Raw genomic sequence first — 22471 nt, 5'->3', positions numbered from 1 at the left:
TGGAGGTGAGTGGCGGGAACAGTAGCCTCTGTGTGAGACCAGGGGGCGTTGTGCAGATTATTCAGCTTCGGATATTTGGAGCTGAATATTTGCACAGGCCTAGTCTTCAGCAAAGGCAGCTTCATATGTTCAACTAAATGCAGATTTCCCTTTGTTTAGTTGAACATATGAAGACTATTCAACTATTCATTCAACTAGGCAGTACTGTCAACACTGATTGGAAGCAGCTTTTTAGGGTTCTAGATAGGAATCTTTTCAGCCACACCCTAGAGATGCCTGAGGCTGAACCTGGAACCTTCAGCATGCAAAGCATGCATTCTACCACTGAACTATGGTCTCATCCCTATTAACTTGACTGTAGAAAAAACTGGCTTTTTACCCAGGCTTTCGGATTAGTGTGCTGTTTTCATCTTGCTGCTGCTCTGTATGCTGTGTTTTATTTGTTGGTGTAAATGCTTAACTTTTAAATGGATTTGTAAATGTAATATGTGCATTGTTTTAATGGTTTAATTGATTTATATTATTTAACTATACTGTAAACCGCTTTGAGATTGTCTTAATGAAAGGCGGCATACATATTTAAGAACAAAGACAAGTCATGAAATATTTATTTGTGAACTGCCTAGAGCCACTTGCATGAGATGGTCACACACACACACACACACACACACACACACACACACACACACAGACGTATCCATGCAGGGGAGTGATAGAGACTAAATTCATAGTGAGTGAAAATGTAGTAACCTATGAGAATCTATGGGTTAGTGGAGATGATGATGATGATTTTACATTTATATCCCACCCCTCCTCCAAGGAACCCAGAGCAGGGTACTACATACTTAAGTTTCTCTTTCACATCAACCTTGTGAAGTAGGTTAGGCTGAGAGAGAAGTGACTGGCCCAGAGTCACCCAGCAAGTATTATGGCTGAATGGGGATTTGAACTCGGGTCTCCCCAGTCCTAGTCCAGCACTCTAACCACTATACCACGCTGGCTCTCTTATATGAGATATAATATTCCCAATCTCTTAACTAGGTTTCGGGAGCATGCCATGGACTTGTATGATCCCTTCTCCTCCCTGCTCCCTTCTTGTATGTGAATTATTACACCACTACCATGTTTTAAGTATGGTATACCATTACATGTGCACTGGTGTTAACTGTGGTTAATGCTAACCAGTCATGCATTTTTCACTAGTATTTGTAGTGGGCTTGTAAATATTACTTTCTGGGTAATCCTAGTTAGCATTAATCATAATTATTTTTAGCACTGAACTTAAATTCATACTATGCTTCCTGGCCAAGAAAGGTCTTGTTTCTTGTGGATAGAGACAATATGAGGTTGTTCTCACGTGCAGCCTAACCCAGGCTAGGGCCACCAAACCTGGGTTAGGCTGTGTGTGAGAATCACTGGGATTGGGTCCTGGTGGGCCAGCGCCACCTAACCTGGCTTTTTAGCCTGGCTGCTAGACAAGATTAAGCGAGCGAGTGCTCCCTGAACCCCGGCTACGAGATCGTGTGTTCGCTAGGGCTATGTTTAGCCCCAAAGGACAAAGAGAAGGGCACCTAGAGCACCTGTCTCCTGGGAGTATCCCCCAATGCATCACATGTATCATGTGGTGCATTGTGGGATCTCTGGTGGCCGGGACGTGTCATCCTGGGCTCCAGAGCTCCACGCTGCAGGCACACAGTGCAGATTGTCTGGGAGTGTGGTCTGTGATCCCAGCAAGAGTCCAGAGACAGTCCGGAAGAAAGATGAGTACAACTAGCCTTCCCCGCTCCTCCGCCAACCTGCTGCCCTGCTCACCCGGTCGTGTGAATGTCCTCTTGACAAAACCTTTTCATGTTTTGATGTACATGAAAAGTACATCAGGTTTAAACAAGCATGGATGGCAAAAGTAATTAATGCAGGACAGGAAGGAGCAGAGGGGACAGAGGTGTAACTATAGGGGGGCAGGGGGGGCACGTGCCCCGGGCGCCATCTTTTCTGGTCACGTGGGGGGCTCCGCCATGACAAAAAAAATATTTATTTACGTTTTTGTTAATACAAATGTTTCCTGCTCAGTGCAGCAGCGCTGCAGCAGTCAAGGGAGCGCGTCGGCACCCCCTCCCCCACGAGCGGTCCCTTCTGCGCCGCCCGCCCCCCCCCATTGCTTTGCTGGCGCCTGGCGGCCAGTCAGTGGCCTGGCTTTGCAGCAGTGGTGGGCGCTTGTGAGGACAAACCTAAGTATAATGTAGTATGTTGGGGGGGCGGGGGGGGCGCAATTTCAGTGCTTGCCCCGGGCGCCGTTTTCCCTACTTACGCCTCTGAGAGGGGAGGAAGTGTGTAAACTCATGGTGCTCTTAATCTCCTAAGCATGTTAGAGTAGAAAAGAGCGCTAGTCTGATGGGCTTAAAGAAGAGCAAGGAGTAGCACTTTTCTTCCTTGGCTATGATCCCATTTGTCCAATCTTGCTATAGAAAACACTGTTCATATCCAATCAGTATTTGTATGTTCCTTGTTTTGATGTTTAGCCTGAATACCATTACAGTTTTTTATAGTCTAAAGAAACACAGAAGTTAACATTTCATTAATGAACTGCCCTGACACTTATTAAAGTAGAAGGTATTAATTTTAGGCAGAGTGACTATTAATTTGGTCAATTTTATTTTGCTTGTGGGGGAATATGGAGTATCCAAGTTCACAGCAATATCTTGTCCATTTATATAAATGTCTGTGGTAGGTTTTCTGGTAGAAACAGCACATGGCCATTCTGCACACCATCTGCAAAAGCCTTAAGTACCAGCCTGAAGTGCCAGCAGATTTAAACTAAGCAGTCTTTCTGTCCTGACCGGAGTGTTCTCATTTTCTGTATGTGCTCTACAGCTTGGGAGGCTGGCTTTGATTACAACAATTGGCCTCAGATGCCATAACCAGATTTTTTAAAAGGTGCATCTTCAAAATTAAAGTCTCTATGTAGCTTTGTGTCTATATTTCCTCAGTTCTGTTTCTAATACTTACCTTATTTTAAATGACAACATAATCAACACCAAATTTATCTTACTCTTAACAGAAAACACTCATCCTCAATTAGCAAAAATATAGCAAACATTTATACACCATATATAGTGGTGTATAAATGCACTAGAATAGCTTCAGAAGCCTCATTAAATCTGAATGCATAGATAGATAGATAGATAGATAGATAGATAGATAGATAGATAGATAGATAGACAGACATGTAGCACTATTTGTAATTTATAAGAATAACTCTTTAAAATGCTTGCTACCTGACTATATTCTAAATGGCTTCAGAAACAGAGTACAAAAGATTCTGTATTTTTCCATGCTTCATTCCCTAGTGGTATGTTGTTGTAGTAGAAGTAGTAGCAGTAGTTGCAGTAGTAGTAGTAGTAAGTACTACTAACATCAGTGCACACAAGCGTTTTTGCCAGTTTGGTTTGAATCTGAACTGGATTTGAACTGATCTTGTCTGACTCTGGACTGGTTTGAACCAGTTCCAGACTGGTTTGGGGGTATACTGGTAAAGAGGAATCCAGTGAGGCAGTGGAACTTCCCCAAGCCTAGAGGGAATGGGAAAGGAATCAGTAGTACTTTCAAATAGCAGCAGCGGTGCTTGAGGAGATGGCGGTGGACCTGCCAACCCCACGGCCTCTCTCAAAGTAGCTAGGGCTGCTAGTGGCCTGGTTCAGGCCTTCTCCAGCCCAATTCTGGCCTCTGTGCACTCATGGAGACCATATTAGTGACAGCACATGCGCAGAGGCAATTTGCATGCCCATGAAATTTGCATGGTCACACAAATGGCCTCTATGCATGCACGTAGGTCACTAAAATGGCCTCCACACATGTGCAGAGGATAGAACTGGACCAGTGAAGGCCTGAACCAGGCGGCCGCTGGCCTTGGCTTCTCTGGTGGGGGTGGGGAGGAACTACTGCCCCGTCACTATTTTTAAGTACTACAGACTCCCCTCCTGCATCCTCTAGCTTTAGGGAAGCCCTCCTTTAGTGGTAAACGGGAATCCTCACTGGATTCCCCTTTACTAGTATATCTCTGGACTAGTCCAGACTGGCACACCGCTTTGAATGGCTGGTCCCATCCGAATTCAGGCCCCCTGAACAAGGCCAGTTTTATTCGAACCATGGTTTGAATTGAGGTTGCTCGCACACCCCTAGTAGTAATTAATTGATTGATTAAGTGCCATCAATTCGGTGTCAACGCTTAGCAACCACATAGATAGATTATCTCCAGGATGATCTGTCTTCAGCTTGGCCTTTAAGATCTCTCAGAGGTACATTCATCACTGTTGTAATTGGGTCCATCCACCTTGCTGCTAGTCGTCTTCTCTTTCCTTCAACTTTCCCCAGCATTATGGGCTTCTCAACGGAACTGGGTTTTCGCATAATGTGTACAAAGTATGATAGTTTAAGCCTGGTCATTTGTGCCTCGAGCGAAAATTCTGGATTGATTTGTTCTATGCTCCATTTGTTTATTTTCCTGGCTATCCACAGTATCCTCAAAAGTCTTCTCTGGCACCAAAGTGCAAAAGTGTCAATACTTTTTCTATCTTGCTTCTTCAAAGTCCAGCTTTCACATCCATAGAGTGTCATGGGAGAAACCACTGTCCGAACAATTCTAATCTTTGTAAGTATAGACATGTCACGGCATCTAAATATCCTTTCCAAGGCCTTCATTGCAACCCTACCAAGTGCTAGTCTGAGGCGTATTTCTTGACTGCTGGATCTTTTACTGTTGATGGTTGATCCTAAAAGACAGAAGGTATCCACCACTTCAATGTCTTCATTCTCAATTCTGAGGCTAGTTGCTGTACCCATTGTCATTAGTCTAGCCTTACTGACATTTAGTCGTAGTCCCATTTTTTTCATTCTGCTCCTTGACTTTCATTATTAGAGCTTGCAGATCATCCACATTCTCAGTTATCAGAGTGGTGTCATCAGCGTAGCGCAAGTTGTTGATGCTTCTTGCTCCAACTTTAAAGCTACCCTCATCTTCTTCCAATTCAGCTTCTCTCAGTATATGTTCAGCATATAGGTTGAATAAGGAGAAAGTAGACAGTCTTGTCTTACTCCTTTGCCGATCTGGAACCAATTTGTTTCACCATGCTCCGTCTGGACTGTGGCTTCCTGTCCTGTGTATAGATTTCTCATGAGAACAATGAGATGTTTTGAGACACCCATTTTCCTAAGGACATTCACAACTTGACATGGTCGACGCAATCAAAGGCTTTTCTGTAGTCATAAAGCACATATTGACATTTTTTTGTATGCTTTGGCTTTCTCAATTATCCAGCATGCATCAGCAATGATGTCACTTGTTCCTCGGCTTTTTCTGAAACCAGCTTGAACATTTGGCATTTCCCTTTCCACGTAGGGCTCTAATCTGCATTGGATGATCTTGAGCATTATTTTGCTAGCATGTGAAATTAAGGATATTGTGCGATGGTTTGCGCAATCTGTTAAGTTCTCCTTTATTTGGTATGGGTATGTAGACTGACGTCTTTCAATCTGTTGGCCACTGTGTTGTTCTCCAAATTTGCTGGTATAGTTTGGTTAGAGCCTTGATTGATTCTTCTTCTGTTGCCTGCCATTGGTAATGACTGGAGTGCTGATCTGACTTCATCTTCCTGTACTAGAGGTTCTTGCAAACAGAGAATATCTTCTAGAACAGGGATTCTCAACCTTGGGTCCCCAGATGTTGTTGGACTTCAACTCCCATAATCCCCAGCCCCAGTTGCCTTTGGTTGGGGATTATGGGAGTTGAAGTCCAATAACATCTGGGGACCCAAGGTTGAGAATCCCTGTTCTAGAGTATCTTGGATGTTGACATCCCTGCTGTACAGATTTTCAATATACTTCTTCCATCTCTGTTTGATCTTCTCTGAATCGGTTACTATCTGTAGAGGCGTAACTATAATACGGCAAGGGGAGACAGTTGTCTGGGGCCCTCTGCCTTGGGGGTCCTCCCAGAGACAAGTCACATGACTGACTCCCCCAGCCGCGCACCCATCTGGGCTTCCTTCAGTTGTATTCATCCTCCGAAACTGATCTGAGTGTTAAGACCTGGAGCTACCAGAACAGCATGTCTTTCTCTAGTACCATTAAATGACTTGCATCATCCACAATTCACAAAACCTTAAAAAAAACAATTTAGGATGATGTTCTATTGTGGCACATAGGAGATATATATAAAAACACACACACAATGCTTTTTTGTTACCACTGTTCAGCCTCATTTAAGATTTCTTTACTTCATGAGCTTCAGTGAGGGGGTGCATATTAAAATCTTGTCTCTGGGCCCACTCCAACCTTGCTACGCCCCTGCTATCTGTCCTTTGGCATCCCTTAACATGCAATTTCAAGGTTGGAACCTCCTTCTGAGTTCAGAGATCTGTTGGAAAACTTTCCTTGTTTTCCCCTAGTAGTAGTAGTAGTAGTAGTAGTAGTAGTAGTAGTAGTAGTAGTAGTGAAATGCTTAAATTCTTTAGTAGGATTTTACCTCAAGCATAAACATTCTTTGATTTCTACATTCACATCTCCTTATACAAATGGTCTATAGAACACAAAAGCATTCAGATAATAAGCAATTGAGATTAATGTATTATTTATAAAGTCACTATGCATTAGGTAAGCCCCTGTATGCAAGCTGAACTGAAATGAACAGGAGTCTGACAAGATTCCCCATACAGCTGCATTGCATAAAATCATATATGAAACAAATAATCTGGACAGTCAGGAAGTATAAATAATACATATACACTTAAACAATCTTTGCTAAAATGAAGGAGTCTACATTGACAAATTAACGTTGTCTCAAATACTACTGCATCTCTTTTCCAGTATATTTTAATAAAAGGGCACAGACATGAAAAAGAAAAAATTGATATTTAATAAATTGTCATATTTACTGAGGATCAAACTCCACGTGACATGTGGGTTCCTGTACTTTTCACCCATGAGGAACAAAGCAAATGGGATAGGAAAGGTTAAGCACCTCCTCCCAACCCACCAGACTATACTGCAAACTCCTCTAACAGCTTTTCATTTAAAAAAAAAAAAAAAGCTGGAAAAAGATACATGCAACTTGGCCCTGAGTCTACTTCTAGTCTTTACAATACTTTAGTATGATGATGCAGTAATAAATATGTCCTTTAGAGGTCAGTAAAGTTCTATTTTGTATATTTTGAAGGAAATTCTGAAGGCATTTTCCTCATTTCCTCCCCTAATATTGACCTTTCAATAACAAGATTCATAATGGATTATATTTATAAATAGCAAAAAGAATTCTTGGATCAAAACAGCTATATTAGAGATGAAATATTATATTCATTCATTAGATCTGGGACTGAAAGTGTTCTACGCACTAAACAATATTCCAAAAATACTTGATTTATCAGTGCTATTTCGCCTTGGGCCTGTCATCTCAGTGAAAGGAAGTATCAGGGAACACTGGATGGTGGCTTTTGTATATCCTCACTGTCTGGGAGTAGGGTCCTGTCTTATCCAGCCTTGGCTGGATCTCTATGAGAGGAGATTGCTTGGGCATATGGGGTAGGATTGCTCATATTGAGCAGGAGCTCACATTCTCTGTTGAAATTTGGGAAGGGGTGTGAGGTTGGATGAGAGAAGGCTTCCCCCTTTGTTATGGCTTTTGCCTTTAAAGCTTTTACTTTCTCCCTTTGATTGCCTAACTGGGTTCCACTATGTGAGAATGTGGGGCTGATTTGGTAGGTAGGGTTGGTGAGAACAGTCCTGCCTCCCTGTGTGACTTTTATTTCATTTGTGTGGGGCTCTTGCTGTGTAAGCTTTTAAACAGTACAGCTATATTCGTATTATTGGGGCTTTTGTTGTCAATGTTGTTTACGTAATTAGTTGATTGGGGGAAACAGGGAGGTTTCCTAAGGTGCTTCATTGTACTGTGGCGTGGTACTGCTGTATTGTGATGTTGTATTGTGGACAAGAGATGTGTTAGTGGTAATGATTAATTACGGGGAAGGAAAAAGGAACTTTAGATACCTACAACAGGACTCCCTTCTGTTTCCTCTTTCAGCCTATGGCACTCTGGTCAGTCTGGTGACAGCTGCCCAAGTCTAAAAATGATGCTTTTGAATGCCAGGTTGGTAAATGGCAAGACCTCAGCCATTCAAAACTTGATCCTGGAAGAGCATGCCAATCTGGCTGATATAAATCATTTTCAGTGGTGTCCACCAGATTTCCAGGTACAGCAGCCCAGCCAAGTGGTTGAGGAGATAGAGTCGCAGTGATCTGTTGTCAATCCATTCTCTTATGAGGTACCTGGTCTAACAATAACCTAATTTCAAGTGTATTACATGGCAGTGGATCACTGAGATAGGATTGGGATCAGTGTGCCCTCTAACAGGGATTCCTAGATGTTGTTGCTCCCATAATTCCTAAGCAAAGGCTATTGCAGCTGGGGATGCTAGGGGTTGTAGTCAAAAACATCTGGGAATCCTTGTTAGAGGGGACACTGATTGAGATTCTCTTGGTTACTGCCTCCTCTGCTTCCAAACAGTTTCCCTGACTGAGCTGGCAAAGGTGGGTTTGGGAGTGTTTGATTTTCATAGGCTTTTGGTATGAGAAGACATCCATGCTGAGGCTGCCCTCACTTGTAGCAGCTCAAGATTTCTTGGCTACCATGACAACTATGGGCCTGTCTCAGTTAACATCTGCCCTACTCACTGTGCCAGTCATTGCATGATGTGTGTTTTCCCCCTTTCCTGGGCAGAGAGATGGTGCTCTATAAGTAGGAGAGTTTGAATTACTTCCTTGTTATGGACAGATAGCTGGAAAAACAGGTTGCTTACCTGTAAAATATGATCTGGTAGTGATCCATTGACAGTCACAAAAGTGGGTTCTTCACCTGCACAGACCACTTCGGGGTAAATCCGTTAGCTCCTTGATGCACCCCTCCCCTGCCGTGTGTGCATGCTCTGCGCCTGCTATATTCGGTGGTTGGGCGCCATTTCCCTCAGTTTCTATAGGCTGATAATGCCTTAACCAGTTCTCAACTTTGCACCAGTATACAGATATACATCCAGTTCATGTTACATTTTTTTAAAAGCTTGCTTTTCATTGTGTGGACAGATGGGCAGGTTTTGTGACTGTCAATGTACCACTACCAGATCATATGTTACAAGTAAGCAACCCGTTTATCTGGATAGTGATCCAGTGACAGCCACCAAAGTGGGTGACTCACAAGCTTCCCCTACGTTGTTGTTGGTGAAGCAAGCTACTGTACCACCCGTTTCAGTACTGCCTGTCCAAAAGATGCCGCTGCTGCTGAATAAAAGGTCCAGCATGTAGTGTTTTACAAACGTCTGGTCAGAGGCCCAAGTGGCGGCCATGCAAATATCTCTGAATTTAATGCCAGAGAGATGGGCAGCAGATGTAGCATAATCCCTAGTTGAGTGGGCTTTGATTGAAGGAGGGTCCACTTTCTGCAGCATGTAGACTAGAAAGATCAGCTCAACCAGCCAGTGAGCCATCCTTTGCCGAGAAGGCGCAAAGCCTTTTGTCTTGCCCTTAAAACAAATGAAGAGCTTTTTCATCTTCCTGAAATCAGGAGCCCCCTGCAAATAAAACAACAGAGCCCGGTGTACATCTAGGCTATGCATCGCTTTCTCCAATGACATAATTGGATTTCTGAAGAAAGTCAGGAGAACAATATCTTGGTTCATGTGAAAGTCTGACATTACCTTTGGCTTGAATTCAGAATCAAGACATCTGACCACCTTGCCCGGATAAAACCTTAACGGTTCATCAATACATTGCACGTTGAGCTCACTAACATGCTTAGCAACTGTTACGGCTATAAGGAAAACTTTTTTTTAAAACCACCAGTTTCAAAGAAGTTGTAGCCATTGGTTCAAAAGGCTGTTCGGTCAAGGTAGAGGGGACCAATGATAGGCTCCATTTATCGACCAGTCTCTCCACTGGAGGATACATGCCCTTCATAAAACGTTTACAGGCCAGGTGTGAAAACACAGTCTTCCCATCCCAACCAGAATGGCGGGAAGATACTGCTGCTAAGGGCACCTTGGATGGACACATTCACCAATCCTGCCCATTTCAAATTAGTCAGATAAAGAAGTACTTTATGAATCCTAGCTGCCTTTGGACCAAAATGTCTAGATTTAGCAAACACACAGAACCTCTTCCACTTTGCAGAATAGGTTTGCTTGGTGGATGTCTCCCTATCATTTAAGAGGATTTGTTTTAGTAGCCTATCCTATAGGCCATGAGATTTAAAGTCTGTAAGTTTGGATTTGCTTCTTTGGAGGTGGTGAACCAGAAGTATCACCCTCTGCTTTACGCTTCTCCTTCTCCTGACGGGAAGCCTTATGGCTCGTTATGGAAGAAGACTTCTTAAAGACTGTGGTTGACCCCGACATCGATGTGTCGAGAGCCAGGGATTTCGACTGCATTGTAGGAGCAGTCCCCAGCATTGATCTCGGCATTGAGTCTGATGTGGATGGAGACTGGGGCATTACTTTCCATGGACTCATAGCAGAGCTACTTTCAGGCATGCAGCCCAATATTTCAAGTTCTGCTTAGATCAAGAGCTGCAGACCGAGTAAGTAGATGCAGCATGCCCCTCTCCCAAACAGAACATATAGAGGTCGTGGCCATTCGTAGATGGGAGTATGCCTCTGCAGCCACCACACCTTTTGAAGGTGGTTTTCCCCTGTAGAAAGGTCCCACCGATAAGGTATCACTGTGTGGTATATGCTAATCTGTCAGCAAAGCCAGTAAAGTGTTGCCAAAGTCCAATAACCAAGTAATCCACCTAAACAAACACAGCCAGTCCAGGAAGCCAAACACTAGTTTGTTAAATGTTCCGAGTCAAATTGTGCATAAAATCAATCAAAATACTTTACAGTTAGAAGAAGAATAGTCAAACAGTCTGAGATAAAATCCAAATGGTCAAAGGGAACATGAGAAAAAACTTGTAATAAACTTTCAGAGGAGCCTAAGTAACTAAAGATATGATTGCATTGGCAGTCAGAAAGAAACTGAGGTAAATGGTGCCCAAGCACCGAATATAGCAGATGTAGAGCACACACACACACACGGCGGGGGAGGGGCGCACCGAGGAGCTAACAAATCTACCCCAAAGCGGTCTATGTAGGCGCAGAACCCACTTTTATGGCTGTCACTGGATCACTATCTCTTCTGGATCCTGATGGTTCTGGGAGATTTTTCCTGCCACCCTATCTGGCGATTCTGCTGAAGCCTTCATTGATCTCTGGAAAGAGGAAATGACTTGGGTGGACGACACGATAGCTCCTAAACGTCCACTCCTACTGTTTAGAGTGATTGTCTCCTTGATGCTCTAGTGAGCTATGGATGATGAAACATCAGGGATGGCTTGGGTTTGCAATGAATGCAGCTACACACAAGCTGGAGCCCATTTTAAAGCCTACTCTGTGGCAGTGAGGGAGGCAAAGAAATTGTCACCATTGCATCCACTTAGATCAGCAGAGCTTTCCTGAGTAGTGAGGGGCCTATTACATCTTGGCCCCACAAGGTGGTGGTGATGAATTTGTGGTTGCCTGCTGTAACCATTTTACTCAATATTCTGTGAATAAAATTGTTTGCACCTGGTCAGACTTAGCCTCCTCATTGAGGGTAGGTCCTGTTGTTGTGCCCCTGGCAATTGCTTGTGCAGTTATCATGTTCAGTTTGTTCAACCTGTGAAGAATGCAACCAACTATGTGGTCTCTTGACCTTTGCCCATACTGGCTAATAAAATCTGCTTCTGTCCCTGAGGCAAATTCAGCCTTCCTACCTTGCCCAGATACTGGTTATGTTAGTACTAACAAGGTGGTTAAGATTACCCACTTTCCCTGTTTAATTAGAATCAATACCAGCTTCAAACCCTGGATAAGAATCCATAGTAAACATCAGTGCCAACGTAAATCTTAACTGCTTCTAAAATGGAATGGGCAAGTTTGCTCTGAAAGCAGTCTCAGCCTGCTTCTGATTTCTTTTCATATAGATTGCATGATATCTGCACCAGCCCCTAAACTTAACTTTATGCTTATTGGTGCGTATAAATCAACATTTGTACTTACATTCCTTTTTTCTTCGTGTCATTGTTGTTTGTTGCTTCATCGTCTAATTCTAAAGTCTTCTGACAACAAGTCATCACAAGTTCATGGTCATGGATGGTGTGTGCAAAATGTGTAAGCCTGGTCAGTGTCTGAAGTTGCACTAGAGAGTCTGGCCAGTTGTACTCTGAAGCTATTTTCACCAGCTGCAGATAATAATTGGATAAGAATATTTCCATGAGTCCACAAGGCTAGGACTTTCAGTCTTATACACGTGAGGCAATAAGACATTGTACACTGCTATAAAGGTTCACAGAAGGATCCCTGGGATGATCTTGGAGTGCCTAATGTTGCAGCACTGGTGGGGCTGGGTGCCACCTGTCTGGGAACTTGGATGAGAGACCACTGGGAGCCCCATGTCAAAATGGCATATAGGTATAACATATATATTTTCAAAAATAAAGGTGTCTTTAAGAGATACAGTAACATATAAGAACCAAAATAGGCTCAAGAAATAAACAAGTGTTTATTTCTAAGTGTTTTAATTCATGAATCCAACAATTAAAGTTTGCTGTCACTATTTGAAAAGGGCCCCTACTGCTCAATCAGCTGATTAAACTATCGATCAGACCAATGAAAAGCTGCAGCCCTATTAACCACTATTACCATGAGAGACATTTTATTTATTATTATTATTATTATTATTATTATTATTATTATTATTATTAACACAGTGAGAAAGGTGTTATTGACTGGTTTGTTTTATACAGACATCGAGTCCTTCCCAAGGACCTGGGATGCCAGAATTTTATTGTCAATGTTGTTGCTGTTGTTATAGATATCGTCGCAGAATATAGGCTGTTCCCAGTAAAGCTGCTTTTTGTAATTGGCTGATGGTGATTTCTGTGGCCCCTATGGTGTTGAGGTGCTCTTCAAGGTCTTTTGGAACTGCACCCAGGGCGCCAATTACCACTGGTATTTTGTGGTAATTATTTTGGTCTTAATACCACTGGTATTATTTTGGTCTTTTTCTGCCACAGCCTTTCAATTTCAATTTGTAGATCTTTGTATTTTGTGATTTTTTTCTATTTCTTTTTCTTCTATTCTGCTGTCCCCTGGTATTGCTATGTCGATTATTTTGACTTGTTTTTCTTTCTTCTCGACTACAGTTATATCTGGTGTATTGTGTGGCAGATGTTTCTCTGTTTGTAGTCGGAAGTCCCATAATATTGTTACATCTTCATTTTCTACCACTTTTTCAATTTTATGGTCCCACCAATTTTTGGCTACAGGTAGCTTGTATTTTTTGCAGATGTTCCAGTGTATCATCCCTGCTACCTTGTCATGCCTTTGTTTTTAGTCAGTTTGTGCGATCTTTTTACAACAGCTGATTAGGTGGTCCACGATTTCATCTGCTTCTTTACAAAGGTGGCACTTGCTGTTTGTTGTTGACTTTTCTACTTTTGCTCTTATTGCATTTGTTCTTAGTGCCTGTTCTTGTGCAGCCAGTATTAAACCCTCTGTTTCTTTCTTCAAGTTGCCATTCTTAAGCCATTGCCAGGTCTTGGTGATTCTGATTTTCCACTTATATTGTGCAAATATTGACCATGCAGGGGCTTATTTTTCCATTTTTCTGCTCGGTTCTTGACTTGTTCTTTCTTGTAGGCCTGTTTTGTTTCATTGGCATTTAATAGTTTCTCACTGACCATTTTAAGTGCATCTTCTTCACTGTCCTTTATATATTCTGCAAGGCCTCTTTTCTCCTCCTCTACTGTTTGATGGACTTGCAGCATTCCTCTTCCACCTGAGCTGCGAGGGAGGTATAGCCTATCTACATCACTGCGGGGGTGCAGAGCATGATTGATGGTCATGATTTTCCTGGTCTTACGATCTAGCGTCTCTAGCTCTGCCTGGGTCCAGTCTATTATTCCTGCAGTGTATCTGATAACAGGTACAGCCCAGGTGTTTATGGCTTGTATGGTGTTCCCGCCACTGAGTTCGGACTGTAGGATTTTTCTAACTCTCCTGATGTATTCACTTCCAATTTTTCTTTTAATTCCAGTGTGTGCAATGTTATCAGCCTGGAGAATGCCCAAGTATTTGTAATGTTTTTTCTCTTCCAGGTTCTTGATGTTGCTTCCATTGGGTAGTTCTATTCCTTCTGTTTTTCTTATTTTTCCTCTGTTCATTATTAATGCAGCACACTTGTCTAGTCCAAACTCCATTGCTATATCGCTACTGAATATATGGACAGTGTTTAGTAGTGATTCGATTTCTGACTGGGACTTTCCATACAACTTCAGATCGTCCATGTACAGCAGATGGTTGATTTGACTTGATGTTTTAGATGTTTGGTATCCGAGGTCTGTTTTGTTTAGTATTTGTGAAAGTGGCGTCATGGCGATTACAAACAACAGAGGGGATAGTGAGTCCCCTTGGAAAATGCCTCTTCTAATGCTAACCTGTCCAAGTGTCTCGCCATTGATTGTTAACTGTGTACTCCACATGCTCATGGCTTTTTAAAATAAATATCTGAATGTTTTTGCTGACACCAGTTGTTTCTAAACATTTTAGTATCCATGTGTGAGGCAATGAATCGAACGCTTTCTTGTAGTCAATCCATGCAACACTTAGATTTGTTTTTCTTCTCTTGCAATTTTCTAAAATCATTTTGTCAATCAGCAGCCGGTCTTTTGTGCCTCTGGTGTTCAGGCAATTTCCTTTCTGTTCAACTGGAAGCTGTTTGTTAGTTAATAAGTGTTACATCACTTCATCTGCTATTATTCCAGTTAATAATTTGAACATGGTTGGCAGGCAGGTGATCGGTCTATAATTACTTGGAACTGCACCTTTTGCTGGGTCTTTCATGATGAGATGAGTTTTCCCAGTTGTTAGCCATTGTTCAATATCACCTCCTTGCAAAATGTGATTGAACTGTTTTGATAGTTGTTTATGAAGGCTTGTTATGTGTTTAAGCCAGAAGCCATGCAGTTCATCGTCGCCTGGCACAGTCCAATTTTTAATTTTCTTTGCTCTTTCACTTATTAATTCTGGTGTTATTATTAGATCTTCCATTTGTTGGTTACCTTTTTCGACCTCTTTCATCCAGCCTGCTTTTTTATTATAATCTATTGGATTGTCCCATAATTTTCCCCAGAATTGCACTGTTTCTTCTTTATTTGGTGTTTCTACGTTTCTCACAGTTTCTCCTTCTATGCTTTGGTAGAAACGTCTCTGATTCGACTAGAATTGGAGATTCTGCCTGTGTTGTGTAATTCTGGCTTCGTATCTGCTAATCTTCTTTGACACTGCTGTTATTTGCGGCTTTATTATTTCCAGGACTTCTCTAATTTTCCTTGAATCTAGGTGGTATTTTTGGATAAGATACTGTTTGGTGTTTTCATTCTTCAGCTTCTTGTCTTTCATATCTTTCAATTTACTAGCATCTGATCTGAGCCTGGAGATTTTATTTTCTAATCTAATCTTCCATTTAGGTGATGTACTGCTTTCTTTTTTTACAGGTCCATTGATCTTATATCCGAGCTCTTGTGTTGTTATTGTTGCTGCACTGTACATTAGTTGGTTTGTTTCTTGTAAATTCTTGGTTGTTATCTCTGCAAGTGCAGCATTGACATCTTTTAATGCCTGAGCAAGTTTTTTTTTGGCAACTGTTTTTAGAGCTGGAAGTCGAACCCTGGTGGTTGTTTGGTTCATGTGCTCAGTTCTTTTTCCTTTAGTTCTTGTTGCTTTTCTGTTAAATGGCATTTGGGTTTTTGAGGTGAAGGCAAAGGGGAGGTTGCCTGGTTTTGATTTTGAAACATTTCAGCAACAGTGGCATCCTCGATTTCCAACACCTCCTCCACCTGTGCCTGAGCAACTGCTTCAGTTGGTGGTAATTCTTCTTCCATGTCTTGAGCCTGTGTTGCTCTTTGCAGTTCTTCCAGCTCAACTCCTGTGAATACTTTATTTCTTATTATGAATCCTCTCTGGTCTGCTAGCCTTTGTTCTGTTATTTCTGTATCTGGATGCTTCTCTTTCCAAATTTGGTACATTCTTTTTAAATAACCTCTTCTAGTTGGACTAGACTTGTAATAGCAGATCATTATTTCCTTTTTGGCATTTTTCGTATATTTTTTCCGGTTAAGCGACGTTTCTTCCAGTAACCTTGCAGTCTCCAGCCCTGGTTGCTCAACTGAAGATCCTGAGTCCTGTTGCCCACTTGCCACCAGATGTCCAGGGACTCCAGCACCTGGCGCGGTCCTTGTTGACTCGGGCAACGACCGAACCGGTATAGATTTATTAAAGTTATGTCTCACCATATTGTTGATGGGAGAGGCACTCTTTGTCTGGCTCCTCTGGTGAGACCTGTCCAGTATGGTTGGACCTCTGGCATAGCTCTCACCTTCCTCAGAGCACACAAGCCCCACAACCACGCCAAGGTATTATTATTATTATTATTATTATTATTATTATTTCAATTTCTATACTGCCCTTCCAAAAATGGCTCAGGGCGGTTTACACAGAAAAATAATAAATGAATAAGATGGCTCCCTGTCCCCGAAGGGCTCACAATCTAAAAATAAACACAAGATAGACACCAGCAACAGTTACTGGAGGTACTGTGCTGGGGCTGTCAACTGTTTCCATAAAAGTAAAAAGCCAGTAAATGGGAAGTTTAGTTTGGTCATGGTTACATATGCCTTAGTGAGATCTGGATTAAAATCTCTGTAACAATTTTTATTTGGGGTTATTTCTGAAAAGTGTCCAGAACAGTGGTGCAGCAATTGAGTGCTGATGGAAGCCTGATTTGGAGTACTGAACTAACTTCATTATCTCCCAATTTATTTTAAAGTGTCGGTATAATATCTAGCCTAAAATAGGCATAATACATTAATAAAGTAATGTAAAAAGAAAACATACGTGATGTAAATTGGGAAGTGAAAACTCCATGAGACCTAAACCACTGCATGAGTACATTTCCAGACCAATAAAAACTTTCGTCACAGGACTGGGGCCATCATCATTATTCTGAATAGGAAGAAACATTATTGTTTGAATTTTTATAAACAATGTATATAAATTAAATAAAGATATATTCTTTACACTGTCTAGTAATCACTCTGTACATCTTAATTTGGATTAATTACTGCAGTATACTTAACTAAACATCAGATACTTAGTGCAGTCAAATGCTTCAATAGGATAAAAACCTTGGAAATATTTGCCATTTAAAGAAAGAATAAAATACTATTTTAATATGAAGTATGTTTTCCCCTTAATAAACTTAGTTTAAATAAACACATCGTTTACTAGAGGAGTATGGTACAATTCATCTACAATATATTCCTTTATTGTGTCCCTTAAAGTTGAGCAAACAATAGGGCAGCGCACATGATCAACATTAGGGTAGGAGAAGCTTTCCACCCTAACACTGGTGTAGCCAGGGGAATTGGGGCCTGTGTTCACCCCTCTCTGCGGGGTGCATGCAGCATGCGTGTGCTGACACTTCCTGCGTAAGATGTTATGTGCAAGGGGGCATAGTCAGAGGCCCAGAAAGGCCGTGTGAGCCCTTTGGAGCTCACTCCCAGCCAGTGGTTGCTGGTGCATGGTTTTTCCCCCTTTCTCTCCCTCCAGCGAGGGAGAGAAAGGAACACAGATGTACTCAGCCAGCAAACACCAGCTGGGAAATGAGTACTGGCTGAGAGGGTGGGAGGCCCGAGACAGGCGGCTATCAGGAGCTGGGCAGCCCAGGTTCTTTGAACCCATCTGCTTTATTATAGCTCTGCCTAATTTGGGAGCTCTACAAACTCTTGATTTTTAATTGTGTGTCAGAACAAGGCTGGAGCTAGGGTGCTTGGTCGTGTGCTAAGCCCCAGCTGGGTAGGACAAGTACACCCTACCCGGATTCCATCTCCTGCCTTGGAACAAGACATGAAGAAAAACATACAACTCAGCTTAGGCTTAGCTCACAATCAAGCTCCCCACCTCCAATCTTTTTTTAATTGAAACATGATCGAAAATTGAGAGCACACAGAGCTCCTGAATTAGGGTAAGGGGCTTCTCCTACCCTAACGTTAATTGTGTGAACTGCTCTAGTTATTCGTTCAGGCCTAGTTCTCACAGAAAGCAGATGGAATGGTAAATCTGTCTCAAGTGTAGCATTTCAGACTGAAGGCAGGGATTCACATAACTGAATACTCCTTCATACAAAAACACAGAAAACATCTGTCAGGGAGAAGGGCTCTAGTTTAGCCTTTTCTCTATCACGCTAGTGTTTTTTGTTTGTTTTGGTGGAGGAACATTCCATCATGAGAGCCATTACCTGACTCTGATATGGTTCATTCAGATACAGAGTTACTACCTCATCTGCTTTTTGTGAGAATTGGCCCTCAGATTCACACTGCACAACATTAATAATGTGTCATCCCTGCTACCTCCCCCAACATTTTCTTTCTTTATTTAATGTAAAGAATCCTCCTCGCTCAAAGCCACTTTGATAACTGTGTTAAAATGTGTTAAATAAATAATAACAACTTCCTGAAGTTAAGCAGGTACAGGTTCTAGATGGCCTGAGAATCTCATGTACCCCTTTGTGTCCCACAATGGAAGAAAACGGAAATAAAAATATAATTAGTTAATAAATAACTCTTCCAAATTGCCTCCCCCCTCCAAACTGCTTTTGATTCCATTTGTATCCACTTCTTTTTCTCCATGGGAATAAGAATTCAAATGGATTTCAACAATTTGGAGACTGAAAAACAATTGAGCAGAAAGCATTAACATGTGCCTCAGTCTCTCAATTCTTCATCTCCTGTTGTAGATAGCTGCCTGGGTGCTTGCTTTAGGTTAAAAAAAATGGCGGTGGGGAACTAATGTCATGTGCAGTGTCAAATGACAGTTCAAATCCCTAAATTTTAAAAAAGTTTAATACAAGCAAGGTGATTCATTACATCTTTTTTTAAAAAGAGTTTTTAAAAGCATTAATCTCCTCTCAAATAAATACAAAAAACTAAAGTAATATTCTTTAGAGAATTTATTTTTAATATATTTTGTGGTAGTTAAGATAACCCACTGTAAGAGTTCTACAGCTCATCAGAAAAACAAATTGCTTACCTGTAACTGATGATCTGGAAGTGATCCGTTGACATCCATAAGAATGAGATTCTGAGCCTATGTGGGACCCTCACTGGTGGAATGCAATAGCTCCTTGTGCCGCCTGCATTCCATCTCACACGCTTGGTGTGATCGTTATTTAAAGCAAACGGGTGCCATTTCTCCCAGTTCCTGGATGACCGACAGAGTAGATGATCATCCCCATAGGTAAGTGTAAGTTCAGTATGAAGACATACGTTCAGACTAATATGAAATACAACATGGCTAATACTATCTGGCAGGGAGGTTGTGGTTGGCAGAGAGAACTATATACATCATGGCTAATACTATCTGGCAAGGAGGTTGTTGTAGAACGCCTGGTAGAGATCATAAATGCTTCTCTGAAGGAGGGCAGGATGCCTCCTTGTCTTAAGGAAGCAATTATTAGACCACTTCTGAAGAAGCCAGCCCTGGATTCCTCAGAGTTGAGCAACTATAGGCCTGTCTCCAACTATCTGTGGCTGGGCAAGGTAACTGAGAGGGTGGTGCCCTCCCAACTCCAGGCAGTCTTGGATGAAACTGATTATCTAGACCTGTTTCAGACCATCTTTCAGGTGGGCTATGGGGTGGAGACTGCCTTGGTCGGCCTAATGGATGATCTCGAATTGGGTATTGACAGAGGAAGTGTGACTCTGTTGGTCCCTTTGGACCTCTCGGTGGCTTTTGATACTATTGACCATAGTATCCTTCTGGAGCGTCTGAGGGGGTTGCGGGTGGGAGGCACTGCTTTGCAGTGGTTCCACTCTTATCTCTCGGGAAGATTCCAGATGGTGTCTCTCGGGGACTGTTGTCCTTCAAAAACTGAACTTCAGTATGGTGTCCCTCAGGGCTCCATATTGTCTTCGATGTTGTTTAACATCTACATGAAACCGCTGGGAGAGATCATCAGGAGATTTGGTGCAGGGTGTTATCAGTATGCTGATGGCACCCAAATCTATTGCTCCATGTCAACATCAAAGGCATGACCTCCCTAAATGCCTGCCTGCAGGCAGTGATGGGCTGGATGAGAGGTAACAAACTGAGACTGAATCCAGATATGACAGAGGTACTTTTTGTGTGGAGTCAGAATTCAGGAGATGATTTTGATCTGTCTGTTCTGGATGGGGTCACACTTCCCCAGATGGAGCAGGTACGCAGTCTGGGGGTGCTTCTGGACACAAAGCTCTCCCTGGTGTCCCAGGTTGAGGCAGTGGCCAGAGGTGCCTTTTATCAACTTTGGCTGATACGCCAGCTGCGTCCATTTCTTGAGATAAATGACCTCCAGACTTGACTACTGCAATGAGCTCTATTTGGGGCTGCCTTTGTACGTAGTCCGGAAACTGCAGTTAGTCCAGAATGTGGCGGCCAGATTGGTCTCTGGGTCATCTTGGAGAGACCATATCACTCCTATCTTAAAACATCTACACTGGCAGCTGGTAAGTTTCCGGGCAGAGTACAAGGTTTTAGTTATAACCTATAAAGCCCTAAACAGCTTGGGCTCTGGGTATTTAAGAGAACGTTTTCTTCGCTATGAGCCACATCACCCACTGAGATAATTTGGAGAGGTTCACTTCTCCCAAAGCTCACGTCTGCTGCAGAGCCAAGGTCAATGGCATAGTGCTTAATGAAAGGCAACTCTGAGGACCAAGTTGCAGCTTTGCAGATGTCCTTGAATGTAGTGCTAGATAAATGTGCTGTGGAGGCAGCATAATCACACATAAAGCGTGCTTTGTTTGACTTAGGCGATTCCACTTTCTGCTGTTTGTATGCCACCAAAATCAGTTCTATGAGCCAATGTGACAGGTGTTGTCTAGAAATACAGCGTCCCTTTGATTTTCCTTTGTAGGAAATGAAAAGGTGCTTGGTCAATCAAAAATATTTTGTACAATACAGAAAATATAGTAGGGACCTGTGCACATCAAATGAGTGCTTTGCCTTCTCTAGAGGAATAGTAGGATCTCTAAAGAATGTTGGTAGCACAATATCTTGATTTAAGTGAAAGTTGGATACGATTTTTGGTAGGAACGTGTGGTCCATGCACATCAGCACCTTATCAGGGTAGAATCTAGTAAAAGGTACATCTACACGCAGAGTTGTCAACTCACTCACTCTGTTGGCAGCAGTGGTGGCTATGAGGAACACAGATTTTAATGTAACTAGCTTTATAGGGGCTGTAGCCATTGGTTCAAAAGACACCGTAGTCAATGCCAAATGTACCAAGGAAATGCTCCACAGAGCCAATGGTTGCTGAATCAGAGGTACAAATTGGTTAGGCCTTTAAAGAAACTCTTGCAAGCAGGGTGTGGAAAAACAGATTTAGCATCCCATCTGGGATGCATAGCTGAAATTGCAGCCCAATTTATTTTGATGGCTACATTAGCCAAACCTTCTGATTTCAGAGAAGTTAAATACAGAAGCACCTCCGTGATAGATGCCTGCAGTGGCTTGAACCCTGACAATTTTGCATATGCAGTGAATCTTTTCCGTTCTCTGGCATAGTTAAAGCCTTGTGGATGGCTTACATTGATTTAACAAGATTTTATCTAGAAGCTTATTCGCCGCGCTGCCAGTCTCAGTGTGCCTACATCCAGATGAAATGCTTGACTCTTGTCCCAAGACAGGAGATCTGGGTGTTGTGGAAATCTCCAATATCTGTGGTGAGACAGTCCGAGTATTAACAGAAACCACGACTGGCATGGCCACCACAGCATTATCAGTATGCAAGACACCAGGCTTGCAAGTAGCTTGGCCACTACTCGACCTAGTAGAGAGTGTGGAGGAAACATGTATAGAAGACCTGTTTCCCAACTTACCTGAAATCCATCCCTTAGGGATTTGGGGATGTGTCCCGCTCTGGAGCAGGGCATACTTGGCATTCTGAGAAGTTGCAAAGATATCAGTTACAGGGTGACCTCATGCATGGAAAATGGGAGTCAGGTATTTTGAATGGCTTCATCCACCAATTCAGAGACTGCAGCACAGGAAAAAGGATAGTTAGACGTAGATGTTGGCTGTCCACATTGGGGTGGAAGACAGAGAAGAACCAGAGTTGTAATTTCCTCATTTTCAGAAGTGCATAATGTACTGTGGTGCTGCAGGAAGCCATCAGACCCAGAAGACGTTGGATCAGCCTGGACTGGATGAACCAAGAACTCCTGGACAAATTCCTTGATGGATTGGAACTGATCTATTGGTAAGTATGTCCTTTTCATGACAGTATTCAACACTGCCCGGATGTAATTTATGGT

General features: G+C 42.3%; 1 protein-coding gene across 15 annotated transcripts in view; it reads right to left on the bottom strand.

The window, feature by feature from the left end:
* Positions 1 to 22471, bottom strand: part of CFAP46 (cilia and flagella associated protein 46) — a 252958-nt gene that overhangs the window by 135548 nt on the left and 94939 nt on the right. For all 15 annotated transcript variants that reach the window (XM_053308139.1, XM_053308141.1, XM_053308145.1 and 12 more), the window contains exons 23-24: positions 17013 to 17120; positions 12117 to 12298 (exon numbers count right to left, since the gene is read on the bottom strand). In XM_053308139.1, coding sequence (XP_053164114.1) covers positions 12117 to 12298; positions 17013 to 17120 — 290 coding nt within the window. The remainder of the gene's footprint in view (positions 1 to 12116; positions 12299 to 17012; positions 17121 to 22471) is intronic.

This window comes from Hemicordylus capensis, chromosome 3, assembly GCF_027244095.1.
Source record: "Hemicordylus capensis ecotype Gifberg chromosome 3, rHemCap1.1.pri, whole genome shotgun sequence".
In the NCBI taxonomy this organism is placed as follows: Eukaryota; Metazoa; Chordata; class Lepidosauria; order Squamata; family Cordylidae; genus Hemicordylus; species Hemicordylus capensis.
The sequence above is the reverse complement of the archived record's forward strand: the minus strand, read 5'-3'. Positions and strand labels throughout refer to the sequence as shown.